Consider the following 14,888-nt stretch of genomic DNA (forward strand, 5'->3'; position numbering starts at 1 on the left):
AGCTCTTCTCCTCTCAGCACATTCCACAGAAAGCCCTTCCTTCAGGCCATGATCTCAGCACTTCTTCAGATTAAGGCAGTGACTTGCTGTCCCATGAGATGCACTTCCAGAGGATAAGCCAATGAAACAGATCATCACACTTCACAGGGATGTGCTTCAATCCCTGACTCCCAGACACATTACTGCAGCTCACCACCCTCCTGCTCTGCTGCAGCAAAGTGGGTATTCTCAACTGCACTGGACCATGGAAGATACAGATGAACATCAGCCCTTCAGAATCACAGAATCAATTAGACTGGAAAAGATTTCTGAGATCAGAGTCCAACCTGTGACTGCTCATCACTTTGTCAACTACACTGGAGCACCAAAGGCCACTTCCAGTCTTTCCTTAAACACTTCCAGGGATAGTGACACTGCCACCTCCCTGGGCAGCCCATTCCAATGTCTCATCACACCTTTTGTGAGGAAATCCCTAATGTCCAACCTAAACTTCCCCTTGTGCATCCTGAGGCGGTGTCCTCTTGTCCTGCCGCTGGTTACCTGGGAGAACAGCCTGACCCCACCCGACACAACCTCCTTTCAGGCGGTTGTAGAGTGTTAAGATCCCCGCTGAGCCTCCTTTTCTCCAGGTCCAACAGCCCCAGCAGCCCCAGCAGCCCCTCACAGAACTTGTGCTCCAGACCCTTCAATGGGCCCAGTCCATGGCGTAACTGCTCCGCCGTTAAACGGCGCGGCCACGAGGTGTTCCTCGGCCCAGAGAACTCCCCCGGCCCGCAGCCGGGCGGGGCGCGGGAGGCAGCGCGGGCCCGGGCGGCGCAGGCCGGCAGCAGCCCCGGCCGGGGATGCGCAGGTTCCCGGCGCGCCCCCGCCGCCGCCGCCATGGCGCTGCCCCCGCCCGGCACGGGCACGGCGCCGCGCGCCCCCTGCCGGCCCCCGCGGGAGCGCGCGCGGCCGCTGCCCGGACCGATGCCCCGCCCCCGCCGGGCGGCTCCGACCAATCGCGGCCCCCCCCGGCCGCGCGCGCGCCGCCCCGCAGCCCGGGCCGGAACGCCCCCGGCGCCTTTCGCGGCAGCGCCGTAAAGCGCGGCCGGCGGGGAGCGCCGAGGCCGGAGCGGCGGCGGTCGCGGTCGGATGCCCGGGGGCGGGGGCAGCCCGGCGCCCGGCACGCAGGGGGCGGCGGAGGCGGGCGAGGCGGCGGCGGGCGGCAGGATGAGCCTGTCGCCGAAGGAGCTGTCGAGCCTGCTGAGCATCGTGTCGGAGGAGGCGGGCGGCAGCACCTTCGAGGGGCTCTCCAGCGCCTTCCACCACTACTTCGGGAAGGCCGAGCACTTCCGGCTGGGCTCCGTGCTCGTCCTGCTGCTGCAGCAGCCCGACCTCCTGCCCAGCCCCGCGCAGCGCCTCACCGCGCTCTACCTCCTGTGGGAGATGTACCGCACCGAGCCCCTCGCCGCCAACCCCTTCGCCGCCGTCTTCGCCCACCTCCTCAACCCCGCGCCCGAGCGCGGCGGCGACGAGGCGGAGCGCACCCCGCTCTCAGGTGTGTCCGGGGCGGCGGGGAGCGGGCCCGGCCGGGCGGCACCGGAGCCCTCCTGGACAGAGCGGCGGGGAACCCGCACGGCCGGCGCCTCTGGGCTTGGGTCAGCCGGGCCGCTTGCTGGGACCTCATAGCGCTCTGCAGCTGCCCCAGGGGGCTGGGGATCTTTAGCCTGGAGAAGAGCAGGCTCGGCGGCTTTTCGCTCTCTGCAGCCGCCTGAAGGGAGGAGGCTGTAGCCAGGTGGGGGCCGGCCTCCCGATCAACCAGCGACAGGACAAGAGGACATAGAGTAAAACGGAGCCACGGGAGCTTTAGGTTGGATTAGGGAGTTCTTCACAAAAAGGGTGATTAGACATTGGAGGGGGCTGCCCAGGGAGGTGGCAGAGTCACTCACTATCCCTGGAAGTGTTTAAGGAAAGATTGGACGTGGCGCTCAGTGCCCTGGTGTAGTTGACATGGTGGTGTTCAGTCATAGATCAGACTCGATGATCTCGGAGATCTTTTTCAGCCTAATTGAGTCTGTGATAACACGGAATTTTTGGGGAGAAAGCCGTCACAAAAAGCTGGAGGTGATTGGAGGCTTCTGACAGCCTTAAAGCTGTGAAACAAAACTGTTGGAGAGAAATACATGAGAGTGAAACGCTTTTTTCCTCTTCAGTGAATATGACACTACCAGTGTTGAGTAAATCTCTTTTTAAAAAAAATAACCTGTTGGAGAGACTACAGGGAGGACCACCAAGTTGGTTAGAGGGCTGGAGCACTGGAACAGGCTCCAGAGAAGGTGTGGGTGCCCCATCCCTGCAAGCGTTCAAGGCCAGGCTGGATGGAGCTCAGAGCAACCTGGCCTAGGAACAGGTGTCCCTGCCCGTGGCCGGGGGTGGGAACTAGATGGTCTTTCAGGTCCTTTCCAACCCAGGTCATTCTCTAATTCTGTAAATTCAGGTCACACTAAATAGCTCACTTTTTGTCTGGATGGGAAATTGTGTGAATGAACTAGTATGAGTGACTTAGCATCAGCTGTATAACACTGATCACATAGGCTGTATTTTGCATTAAAACAGTTCTGTATGTGTCACACAGCACAGACTCTCCAGCTGCACCTACCTTGCTGTAAATAACAGATCAGTTTCTCTTAGTTTTGCTTATTATACAGGAAGAGCATGGACACTGTTAATGCTCCCACATTAAAAAGCGTGGATTGTTTTTTATTGTGTCTCCACAGGCTTCTTACCTCCCATAACTCCTCCAGAAAAATTCTTCCTTTCACAACTGATGTTGGCCCCTCCTAGAGAGCTGTTCAAGAAGACTCCTCGGCAGATTGCTGCCATGGATGTGGGGAACATGGCCCAGTCAGTGGACATCAGTGGGCTGCAGCTGGCACTAGCAGGTGAGGAAGGCTTGTCCCTGTGCTGCCCTTGGGGGTGGAAGCTCTCATTGGAACGTGGCTGTGGGCTACCTGGGAAACACCTGTCTGTCCTCAGTATGGAAAAGTTTAAGCTGTGCTTTAAGGTCTTCAAACCTGTGCTCAAGCACTTAAAGAAACTTCAGGCAGAGATTACATCCTAACTCTTTTCTCCTCCTTAACAAGTAATTTTTGAAGCATATATATAATTGCCTTAAATACAAGAATATTTTGCAAGTATAGGAAGATTTTAATCTAAAGCTATGACAGTTTGTGGTTTTTTTAGGGATGGGTTTTTCGAGAGGGATGTTTTTGGTGGGTTTTTTCATTTGTTTACTTTAGTTATTTGTGGGTGATTATTTTTTGTATTTTCATCCCTTTTCACCCTTTGCAGTATTTCTTTTATGAGAGAACCAGCATAACTGTAATACTACTGTTACATGCCAGTACTTCAGCTGTACCTGGAAAATTGAGTGTTACTATTATATCTTTAGATTATTGCAAAGTTAGGCCTTGGTGTTAGCTCAACAGTTGGGAAGAGATCCAGTTTTACTAGATTGAAAAGAAAAGCAGTGTGATGCTTATCCTTTGACAGAAGAACAGAAGGAGGGACATGACTGTTCATGTCACATCTGGAGTGAAGACGAAATATCATATATTGTTGGGAACAAGGAACCAGTCTAAAAACAAAAAAATCCTTTTTCCCTTGGTATGTTGCAGTAGACCTGCTTGCTTAAAAACTGACCATCCCAGTTCTGTATCTGTGCAATGTGATTTATTGCTCTGAGGTTGGGCACCATTTAAATTTTCTGTGTCCTGCACTTGTATCTTGGTGTTGTCTTTTTTGTCTTTTTTTTTTTTTTTTTTTTTTTTTTCTCTGTGGACTCTGACATTGACTGGTAAAGCTGTGGTATACTGTCCCTTGTTCACTAACTAATATCTTGTGGGGTCCTGCTTAGCTGCTATTTCCAGAGTAATTTGAAAATGCAAATTGAACACCCTAACATGCCATTGTGGGTGAGACAAACTTTTCTGGTCCTTCTTATGTTCATCCTGTCTGCATTTTGTGGAATAGCTTAGCAAATTAAAATTTTGCTCGGATAACTTGTTGTTTTTAGTGCAAGGCATATGTGATGCCTTAAGAAACCTCAAGGTGCTTTTATTTGTTTTCCCCTTGGTATTGTTTGCCTTCTGAATAGTTTGTTCTCATTAAAGATGAAATAATTGAATCACAGAATCTGTTGGGCTGGAAAAGACCATAAGAATCATCTACTTCCTCCTTCACCCACTGTAGACTGGACACTTCCAACAGACCAGGTTGCTCAAGGCCCCGTCCAGCCTGGACTTGGACATTTCCATGGATGGGGATCCACAGCTTCTCTGGGCAACCTCAAAACTGTGGTTGGGTGAATGTGTGCTCTAGGCCACATGCTTTATTTTAAAATAGAAGATAATGATGGCTGAAAGTAGAATACAAAGACATTAATGGTGCTTGTATAAAATTTTTATTATTGTTTACATAATCCAGTGAAAGTGCACAGTTGCTTACAAGCAGTTGTGGAAGTTATGTAACAAAAGCAGCTGCATCTGAAAAAGCTCTGTGCTGTCTTTCTCAGAATTCTTGCTGTAGGTCCCCAAAATAACTGTCTGCTTTCTAATCACTTTCTTACAATATACATCTTTTACTTGTTTTCAAATCATGATGCTTCTTCTCTTTGTTGTGTTTTGGAGAGCCTATGATTTTTTCACTAGTCTTCAGTATATTTCTCCTGATGATTCAATATGCAGGATGAAGCTCGTGCAGGATGACACTAAGATGCAATGTTTGAGGTGTTTTGTTTACACCCTTTCCCCAGGATGTACAGAATGGCACAGCTGTAACACTTGGTAGCTCTTCAGAAGTATGGTCCTTCATATGAGTTTAGAGTTGCTCAGAGCAGGATGATTTTTACTTGCTTTAGCACATACTTGCAAACTCAAATGAAATAATTCAGAAAGCATTCAATTTTTTCTATCAGTTTATCTCTCCCAATCCTTTTTTTGTAAAAAAAATAAAAACACTTATCCTCTGAATCTAAGCTCACTGTGACAGTTTATTTGCAGCTCTTAAGGTGGATTTTCTGGTTTTGATTTTCTTTTTTGGTTTAAGGTTTTTCCACCACCACCCCCCAAAAAAACCAAACAAACAAATAAAAAAAAAAAAAAGAATGCTGGAATCGAGCATCTTGGGCATGAGTATTAACTTTTGTTCTGTTCTCTTTTCCCTTTGGTCTGCAGAGAGCTAATTCAAATGTTGGTACTGCCCTACAATATGTGTTTGTTCACCTGGTGTGCTACTGTATCAAAAAAGTAATTTTCTCCTAGTTGCTGGGATGGGTCTCCTGGCAAAGTGTTCCTCAGTGTTTGTCTGCTAAGCCCTATTTGATGGGGGAGTAATTGACCTGGATGAAAGTAATACATTGAATACATTTTAATACATTGTCAAGCTTTATTTAAGAATCAAAGAAACTTTCTTTTTACCTGTAAAAATAAAATAATAAGCTCCCTAAAAAAACCTTTTTGTTTTCAGGTTAGTTTTGTAAAATGTAAATGTATTAGTTGAAGATGCTGTATTAGTTTCTGTTAAATCACCGTGTTGTAATTCTTACTTCTGCTTACCTGAAGCTGTTGATTCAGCCCTTATTCTTGAAGCAGTGAGGTTGAACTTCTGAGCTTCAATGCATACAACTGAGGGCTCAGCCAGGCTTCTCAAATCAGTGAAGTGAGATATCAGTAACCATCTTATCTAACGTCACCAGCAATTTCAGATTATGAGGTTACTAACAAATCCATGATTTACTGACTGATGGATTTAAGTCCTAGGCTATTGATGAAAAGATAAAAAAAGGACACCCAATGCCTCTTCCCCACTCCTGTACTTCTTTTGTTAAATCAACCCTTCTGTTCAGGGGCTAAATGAAAATACTCATGGGATGAAGTTTGAAATAGTTGCTGAAGTAGAAAATATGTTTTATAAACCATCTCATTCGGACTTTGCCTTTAAAATGGGGATTTTTTTAAGATTAAAAGTATTGTAGTTGTTGCCTTTAATAGAAAAATATACCCTGCTGTGGTGCTTCAGTGAGCATATATGCACATGTTTGCATTATCTGAAGTAGTTGGATAAAGGAGGACAGAAAGCCAGAAATATTAACAACTTTGTTCTCATGATGCTCTTGTCTCACAGTTTTGGGCATCCCTTGCAGTTTTGTTTGGAGTCATATGAAATAGTTTGTGTGTGTGGGCAGCTGGAAAGGGTCAACGTGATCGCATAAAAAGGAGCCAGCACACTTTGCTTAGAAGTGTTAGGGTACACAAAATATAACAGCACTCACTCAATTAGCCAGGAAATTGAGTGGTGTTCAGTTTCATATGGAACTTCTTCAAGGGATTTCTTCTGTGATACCAGCAGTTTTGGACTTCAGATTGCTTAAGGCATAATCTGCTGCTTAGTGTTCTCTGTTAACAGGGTGGGGAGAGGAATGTTAAGTGGTATTCTGTAGTGGGGGTTTTTCTGCTTTTTGTCCTTTGGAGTTTTCTTTGCCAAAGCAATGGAAAGCAGGATCTCTCAAAATAGTACAGAGAACACAGAAGATCAGCCATTAAGTTTCCAGATACAGAAGAGCAATAGATTATTGAGAGAAGGGCACATAAAAATCTGATCATACAAGCAGTGAGGTCCATATTTCCCTTTTGTTTAAGTCTTCAGCTGTATATACACTAGCCTTAATGTTGTTTTTCTGTAACTTGTTTATGCTTTGTAATTTGACCTCTAATGGGATGATTTTAGCTCCTTTCAGGTTTGCTTTAATGATGATGTCTGTAGAATCATGTAACCATTAAAACTCCATTGTTTACCACTAAAGCACTGGTTCTGGCTTGACAGCAAATGTACCAGGAGCTCAGGCAATGCCACAGAAATACGTAAATTTGAATAGCTGACTTCAGGTCTAGTATGACCATTATCTAGTATGACCAGCAGGTCTGTAAATGGATCCGTGTAGATCTTTCACTTCCCTTCTCTGAGAAGTGATTACAAACCAGATACAGCACATGAACCCTGCGAGGAGTAGCATGGGAACCTACTAATGTGCTGCTTGTAGATGTAGATTACATCAGTTACGTGCCTGTTCTAAAGCCAAGACTACATTTAAGATTAACATCTATTTCTTCTTTCTCCTTGCTGCATACCCTCTGTGCTTGCCTGTCAGCTGGCACTCAGACTGCTGACTGCCCAACTGTACTAAATTTCATGTTGATATTATCTGTTCAGTTTTTTTAAAGCCAATTCTTTTCTAAAGCTGCTTGTTTCTCACTGCTTTTTGTATTCTGGGCATCTCTGTTCCAATTTTATGGTTTAATATTCCTCTTTCAGAACGTCAGTCTGAGTTGCCAACACAGAGCAAGGCCAGCTTCCCCAGCATTCTCAGCGATCCTGACCCAGATTCTTCCAACTCTGGTTTTGACAGCTCTGTTGCTTCCCAGATCACAGAAGCATTAGTGAGTGGACTAAAGCCTCCTATAGAAAGTAGGTGCATTTTCACATCTTTGTTTCTGTAACTCACTACATACTGTGTTATTATAATTCAGATAAAATGTAATGGAATTCAGAAATATTTTCAAGGCATGAAATGGAAATTAAGGTGAATGGAAGTGCAAAATTGCATCAGGTTGTTTCTAGATCAGATTCTAGTGTTCACATTTGCGGACTTGTCTTCAAGCCCTTCCCCATGTCATCTGTTGAACAAGACACTAGTCCCTGCACTGAGATCTGCATTGGCTCGTAGCACTTCCCAAGGAAGCTGTTACTGTGGAAGGGAAAACGACCACAGTATCAGGAACACAGTGATCTGAATCAAGAAGAAAAACAGGTGGATGCAATGGTATCACTAAAAATCAGAAATAAATTTTTTTCTGGGAGGCAAATAGGATTATAATGCTGTTCTCAGTGTTATAATAGCTTAAAGAAATAGGGGCTTTTGGGGTGTCTTCTTTTTTACTGATACAGAACTGAATCCCCAAAGCTTAAGAAAAACTCTCCTATTGTTGCCTTTTTAGGTCACTTTCGACCAGAGTTTATCCGACCACCACCTCCACTCCACATATGTGAGGATGAATTGGCATGGCTAAATCCCATTGAACCAGATCACACAATTCAGTGGGATAAGTCAATGTGTGTTAAGAACAGCACTGGAGTTGAGATAAAAAGAATAATGGCAAAAGCTTTTAAAAGTCCTTTGACTTCCCCACAGCAAACACAGGTAAGGATGATGTGCTTTCCTGTCTAAAATGATTCTCTAAGAAGCTATTAACTGCTGTGTTTTATAAAAGTTTGAGCACTTTAATTGATCTGTGTTTGCATTCAGAAAACTTTAAATAGTAAAAATCCAAAAATTTTGACTTGGGTTTGTCTGAATAAGGAAAATAATGTTCATACCATTGACTTGATGTAGCTACAGGTGAACAGGAGTGGCACTAACATGTTTTTGCATGGAAAAATCTTTGTATAACTAAGTTGTTTGTGCTTCTGTAAAAGTTTTTGATAAATAATTACTTCAGAAATATCAACAACATTTTTTCCCCTCAATTTGATAGTATTACCCCTGATTTCAGTGGGCTTTTTTCATAATCATTATGCTGGCACTATAAAATTAGCTTTATTTGCACTATTCCTTCTGCCAAGTGAACTTGAAATCGAGATTTCCTTCTACTGGACAGGAAACTAAAGGAGGCTGAAACTTTTCTTTCTTTTTTTTTTCATCAAAAAAAATCATCATGGATTTTTTTAAGTCTCTTCTTTGCCATCCACGGATGAAAGTCTCCTAAATGCATTAGTTTTATGGACACACTTTAAGTCTTTAAAGACTTAAAGTAAAAATTTTAAAGTAGCCCTCAGTGCTTTTCAATAGAGAAGCCTAAATCTCGAGGGCTATCATTCTCTTGGATCTTAGATGTGTTATAACAGTTTTTTCAAGCAGTAACATGAATAGTTGAGAAAAATCAAATAAGGATTTTTTTCTTCTTCACAGCTCCTTGGAGAACTGGAAAAGGACCCCAAGCTTGTTTACCATATCGGTCTCACTCCTGCTAAATTGCCAGACCTGGTTGAAAACAATCCCTTAGTAGCTATAGAAATGCTGCTGAAACTAATGCAGTCTAGTCAAATAACAGAGTATTTTTCTGTCTTGGTCAACATGGACATGTCCTTACATTCAATGGAAGTTGTAAATCGGTGAGTACAATCTCAAATCTAGTAAGGTTTCGCTGAGTGTGTAAAATGAGCAGTTCTGTTTTATCAGGATATCTGGAAATGTTATTTTGATCCTTCTTGAGGCATGTCAGTGTGAGAGATAAAAGACTACAGTGGGACAAAGGGCATTTATTGTGAGAATCCTTCACAAACAGTTAATGCCACATGCCTAATCTGCTTAATTGCAATTTGTATTCTTGATGCAGCTTAAATGAACAAAAGGTGCTGTTGTTAAACAGCTGCCCTGCTGTAGGTTCATGTTCTGTTTTCATTGAGAATAATTTCTGCAGATAGGTACCACCCATTTTCTTAACAGAATGCTAGCCCTTTAAATGGGAATACTTTTCAGACAGCTAATTCCCACAAATTTACAGAAATACATCTCCCCCACTAGTTTCTTCCATTTCTTGGTAATTACTGAATGTGAGCTACCAAAAAAGTCTCAATCAGCAGTCCCTTTGAAGCAGAGTTGAATTGCACCTTAAATATCTTCTGATTAAAGAAACAGTTCCAAAATAAATGCCCCCCTACTGGTGCAGACTGGCAGCAGTTACTGCCCTGAAGTGGAGCTAATGATTGCAACATGGAGAAAGAGTGGTGAGAGTAGAGCTTTTACCTGTGTCCAGGAGAGTACACCACCAGTCAGGCATGTGGCTCTCCCACAGCATAGCTACCACAGGAACAACTTCCCTCAAACTGCAAAGTGACTGTCAGTGCAAACAGGGGGAGACAGTGATTGTTAAGGGAAATAAGACAAAAAATTGAAACTTAAACCTTCACCTTTTTCCCTGTTGTCCCCATTTCACTATTTGAAGTAGGATTGATTTGAGTTACTTTGGTCAGAATGTGTTGTAACCTTGTGGCAGTTCTCCATTTAGTGCATGTTGGTGCCTTAAGAGAGCTGTATTGCTCTTTCAGTTAACAGTGGCAACTCAAATGTCAGATGTACTAGAAACCAGTCTAACTTAGCTGCTGTACTGTCAGAATTTAAAAAAGTTTTACTCTTAATTTAGAAATTTAAATGAGAAGAAACACATCTGGAAGCTGTGAAAAATCAGTTCTGTATTACAGAACTGGGAATAAACTCATATAACAGGTCTAACTGATATGATTTGTTTTGCCACAGAAACACTAGATTTATGGCTTCATAAACCACTGAATATATTTTATTTGAACAGGCTTACTACTGCAGTTGATCTCCCACCTGAATTTATTCATCTTTATATCTCCAATTGTATCTCCACCTGTGAACAGATTAAAGACAAATATATGCAGGTGAGTGCTTCGATAAATTGGTTAGGAAAAAGTATCCCATATATTGCTCTGTGAAATATGTGCTATGATTTTAATAAGGCTGATAGCATCAAGTTCCTCTGTTTTACTGCTTTTTTTATTTCAAAGGCACTTTTTTTTTTCTCCTAACACTCTCTGCTTTCCAAGCCTGTCATACTTGCATGCTGGTACTGAGGAAGTTGTAGCCACTCCAAGGATCCCTGGCTAGGGAGGGTCAGGGGAAACCTGAGGAGGTTTACACGCTTGTGGGATTCAGTGTTTTCCACATGCTGTGGGAGGTACTTCCTTCTCTCCTAAACTGATCTGTTGGTTTCACCACGTGCCCAGTAGAACTTTTCTTGGGTATGTCATTGGTGAAAAACATTTCTGTGTTCAGTTTCTCCAAGGCTTTTTGCATCCCAAGTCCTGCCTTAGCTTTTTCCTCTTGAAACTGAAGGACTGCAGTGTCCTGAATTTCTTGCAGCAAGACAACTGTTCCTTTCCCATTAAGCTTTTTTGGTGTACTCTAGTACCTTCTCCAGCTCTATTGTATCCTTCAGCTACAGAAATGAAAGCTGTGTGCAGTGCACAGGATAGGGTTGCAATGTGGTTTTAGACAGCAGCAATCCTCCCATCTCGTTCTCAATCCCATTCTGATGATGACTGACCATGTGTTGTCTTTTGGTGGCTGCTGATGCTTCTCTGCTTTGTGGTTCTGCCAGACACACATGGGTAACTTGATCTGTGACCTGCTGAGTAGCTCTGCCTATTACATTTGGTAGTGGAGTAGGAAAATAGCAGCAGATTTGGGCTGCAGCTGAGAATATGCCCAGAATGGGACACTGTGCTCAGAGGGGCTGCTGAGGGCACAGACCAGCTGTGCTTCAGGCACACAGGGAACAAAAAAAGAGCTCTGAGGGTCAAGGAACATACACTGATTACTAAGCAGCATGCAGAGCTTGAGATCTAACATTTTTTAATGTGTATGGGGCCTCACAGCAGCTGAGACACAAGATGTTTTGTTTAAAAAGCATGGTACAAAATTACTGTTGGAAATGATCCTCAGAGACTGGGAGTCAGCCAGTAATCTTGCATTTGTTCTTTTGCTGAGTTTCATGCTCCTGGATTATTAAAATTAATCATGTAACTAATTTGTGTTGCAGAGAAAGCATGTGATATCTTTTGATCACAATGAAGGAAATAAGTTGTTTAGTCTCTGAATTGTCTCATTACAAGTAGCAAATTTTGCAGTAGTAAGATCAGTTCCTGGAAAAATAGCTGCTACCTGATTTTCAGTGTCAAATAATCTGAAATGCTTTAGACACTTAATCTGTCATATCCCTTAGTTCTGTCTGATAAACATTGTTCACATACATAAGTGCTTTTAGAGAAAGGTTTGGGTTCAAGTCTTTTTCACAATGTGAAGTATGAGAGCACTTTAGTGATAAAGACATGGTTTTGTCCTTGGGGAAGAATGTGCTCTGTGTTAAACAGATGGTTGGTGACTGGATCTATGTATGACAGATTTAAAGTGCCAGTTCCTAAGCTTTCACTTGCAATTCCCATCTGCTCTTCAAGGTGTTACCTAAGTAGCTCTTAAGAATGAGGAACGCTTTTAAGATCCTGTCTTTTTCTCTGGATCAGGCAGGAAATGAGCCATGAGTTCTTGGATTAGGTGTCCCTGGAATTTTTTACTTCTAACATAGAGCAAAAGGGTTAGCAGCAAAAGGGCTGCTGATTCAGCAACAGAGCACAGTCCATGAAGGAAGTTTGGAATCAGTTTGGTTGATGTCACTTCCTATCTGGAGTTCCTTGATGATGTGGTCATAAGAGATTTTAAGATGTGAAACTTGTTCAATTTTCTTTATGGCACTATTGTAGAAAATAAGACTAAACAAGACTCAAATGTTGACATCATCTTCAGCTTTTATGTCTTCTTTGCCTTTATTCAGAGATTATTATGTAATAAGCTAAGTATGGTGGATGGGTAGATCTGGTGCTTCATTTGTGCATGGGATTAATCCTGAGAAGGCTCCTGCATCCAGAAGTACAAGAACTATAAAGCTGTCAATATTTTAAATATAGTAGTGTGGGAAATGGAAGAGAAGGGGCAGCATGTACAAAGCTTGGGAACACAATAACTGCTGAAGCTAAAGCACCTCACTAGTACTGCTGAGGAACAACAGTCCTTTAACTGACTTGGTTGCAAACATTTATTTAGATTATTAAACCATCTCTCTTATGTTTCAGAACCGCCTGGTCCGTCTTGTTTGTGTCTTTCTTCAGTCTTTAATCAGAAACAAAATTATTAATGTACAGGACTTGTTTATAGAAGTGCAAGCATTCTGCATTGAGTTCAGTCGGATACGAGAAGCAGCTGGCCTTTTCAGATTGCTGAAGACACTGGACACTGGGGAAAATCCGTCAGAAACAAAAGCATCAAAATAAAGTGACTGTCAGTGGCAAAAAAAACCCTCTTGCTAGTGTTCTATACCAATTAATTGTACATTTTAAACTTAAATCCCTGGATTAATTATGTATTATGTTAATTACATTATAAATAGCATTTTATGCATTTGAACAATAAATAAGGCTTTTTCTGATACATGTTTGATTTTGTGAAATGTGTTAGGCCTTACACTGTTTTTCACTATGGCTAAAATTTGTATGTTATATACATATCCTGAAATTCAGGCTCTAGTTCCAGAGATAATGTAAAGGATACTTAGCATTCACAGAAAATTTAGGTATTAATCTGGCACTCGCTGTCTTTGGGTCCAAAATTACTTGTATATAACTGAAGTCAACTTGTATCAAGGTAAGTTAGTTCCTTGTTTTACCTTTTGTTCACTGTGTACGACCTTCTAGGAGCTGGATAGAACTCCTAACAATGTGTTCTAGTGAGTAAGGGAAAGTCTGTCTTGATATAGAGAAACAGCTACAGGCTTATGTTCACAAGGCAGAAATGAAGTTGGGTGTTGTAGGCTCACAGAAATATTCTCTCCTATCAAGACCACTGAGTATTTTCAGAATCATGCCAGCAGCAGTTGAAATACCATACCTTACATGCTTGTAAAAATCTTTCACTTAGGAAAGAGGGTCACATTTCTTCCATAAAAATCAAAAGAATTCCAGTCACTTATCACTGTGCAAATTCAGAAGTCAGTTGCTGTGTATATTCCAAAATTAAACAGCCTCTTCCTTCTAGAGCACAGAGACAGAGTGGCTTTCGTGTTAGATCCCAGCTATTGGGGAAACCGGGGAGCAAGTCTGCTAAACTATAATTTTAAGCTGATAGCAGAGTACCTGCTGTTATATTTAAGCCCTGAGATTGAAAAGGAAAGTAACTTGGAAAGTAACAAGTTCTAATTTAATACTGCTTGCTAAATGAAAGTTGTTTTAAATCTGCATCTGCTTCTCAGATTTTTAGGAACTGCAACATCAATAATGCAAAGTAAATACAGTCTTTTGGCTTTTTCTTTCCAAGGAATTTAGGATGTGAAAGTGCTTGGATTGATAGGATTTGCAGTCTCTTGTCTCATTTAATACAGTCTTTCAGTAAAAAGTCCTGCAAGAAATGTTCTGTAGTCACTAGGGCTTAGACTTGTGCAGCTTTCCAGTTAAAGTGTAAAAAAAAGTAAAAGTAAAGTATAAAGTAACACTTATTTCAGATGTGTTCTAATTCTTGACATTACTTCCAAACCCAATATATTTGCTATCAGGCATTTTTAGTGGCAACGCTTAGAGCACAAGCAGGTTTAAAATCATACCTTAATGTTTTCTATCTACTAAAGCTGAAGCCAAATTTGACTATAATTGTGTTTAAGAGGGGTACTGCTACACATACATACATTTTAGACTAGTGTCATAGACCAGTATAGTGCTACTATGATATTACAGCCAAAGTCTAGCTGTTCTGCATCTTCACTGTATTTGCTTGAGTTACACAGATACATGTAATTTTTCTAGTTCTGTGACAAATCCATGGATTAGGGACTTACCAAGAAATTTTATGATTTTATCATAGATATGCCTGAGCCATATTCATTTCAGAGTCCTGTGGTACTGGGGAAGTGCAGGGTGGCCTTTGTGAGAAGAAGGCTGCCCTGTTCCAGGCCCAGCCAGGACAAGCTGGCACAGCAGAGCCCCTCAGCCAGGCTGGTGGCAGCTCAGTGATAACCCTGGAGTGGTCCATACCTGATGGAGAAGATCCACGCTGAAGGAGTTCCTAAAGAACTGCAGAACTCCTTGGAATGAGCTCAGGATGGAGCAGGGCCAAAGGGTGAGGAGGGAACAGCAGCGATCACCTGTAACAGGCTCATCCCCCCCACCACCCCAATCCTGCCACCATGGAAGACAGAAGTGTCAGCTTACACAGGGGTAGTTTTAGT

The 14,888-nt window shown here is 42.7% G+C and overlaps 1 protein-coding gene across 1 annotated transcript; it reads left to right on the plus strand.

The window, feature by feature from the left end:
• Positions 1-1,131: 1,131 nt before the first annotated feature.
• On the plus strand, positions 1,132-13,102 carry CNOT11 (CCR4-NOT transcription complex subunit 11). Its single transcript, XM_063149801.1, has 7 exons — positions 1,132-1,537; positions 2,757-2,921; positions 7,351-7,503; positions 8,034-8,236; positions 9,005-9,207; positions 10,404-10,500; positions 12,748-13,102. The coding sequence occupies exons 1-7, from the start codon at positions 1,132-1,134 to the stop codon at positions 12,943-12,945; spliced, it is 1,425 nt and encodes a 474-aa protein (XP_063005871.1). The 3' UTR covers positions 12,946-13,102.
• Positions 13,103-14,888: the final 1,786 nt, after the last annotated feature.

Source organism: Melospiza melodia, chromosome 2 (genome assembly GCF_035770615.1).
Source record: "Melospiza melodia melodia isolate bMelMel2 chromosome 2, bMelMel2.pri, whole genome shotgun sequence".
NCBI lineage: Eukaryota > Metazoa > Chordata > Aves > Passeriformes > Passerellidae > Melospiza > Melospiza melodia.

Excerpts from the sequence above, each read along its gene's own strand:
- CNOT11 (XM_063149801.1), top strand. The coding sequence starts at position 1,132 with ATGCCCGGGGGCGGGGGCAGCCCGGCGCCCGGCACGCAGGGGGCGGCG. Across the intron at positions 1,538-2,756 it reads GGAGCGCACCCCGCTCTCAG|GCTTCTTACCTCCCATAACT; the intron begins GTGTGTCCGGGG and ends GTGTCTCCACAG. Across the intron at positions 9,208-10,403 it reads TCAATGGAAGTTGTAAATCG|GCTTACTACTGCAGTTGATC; the intron begins GTGAGTACAATC and ends TTATTTGAACAG.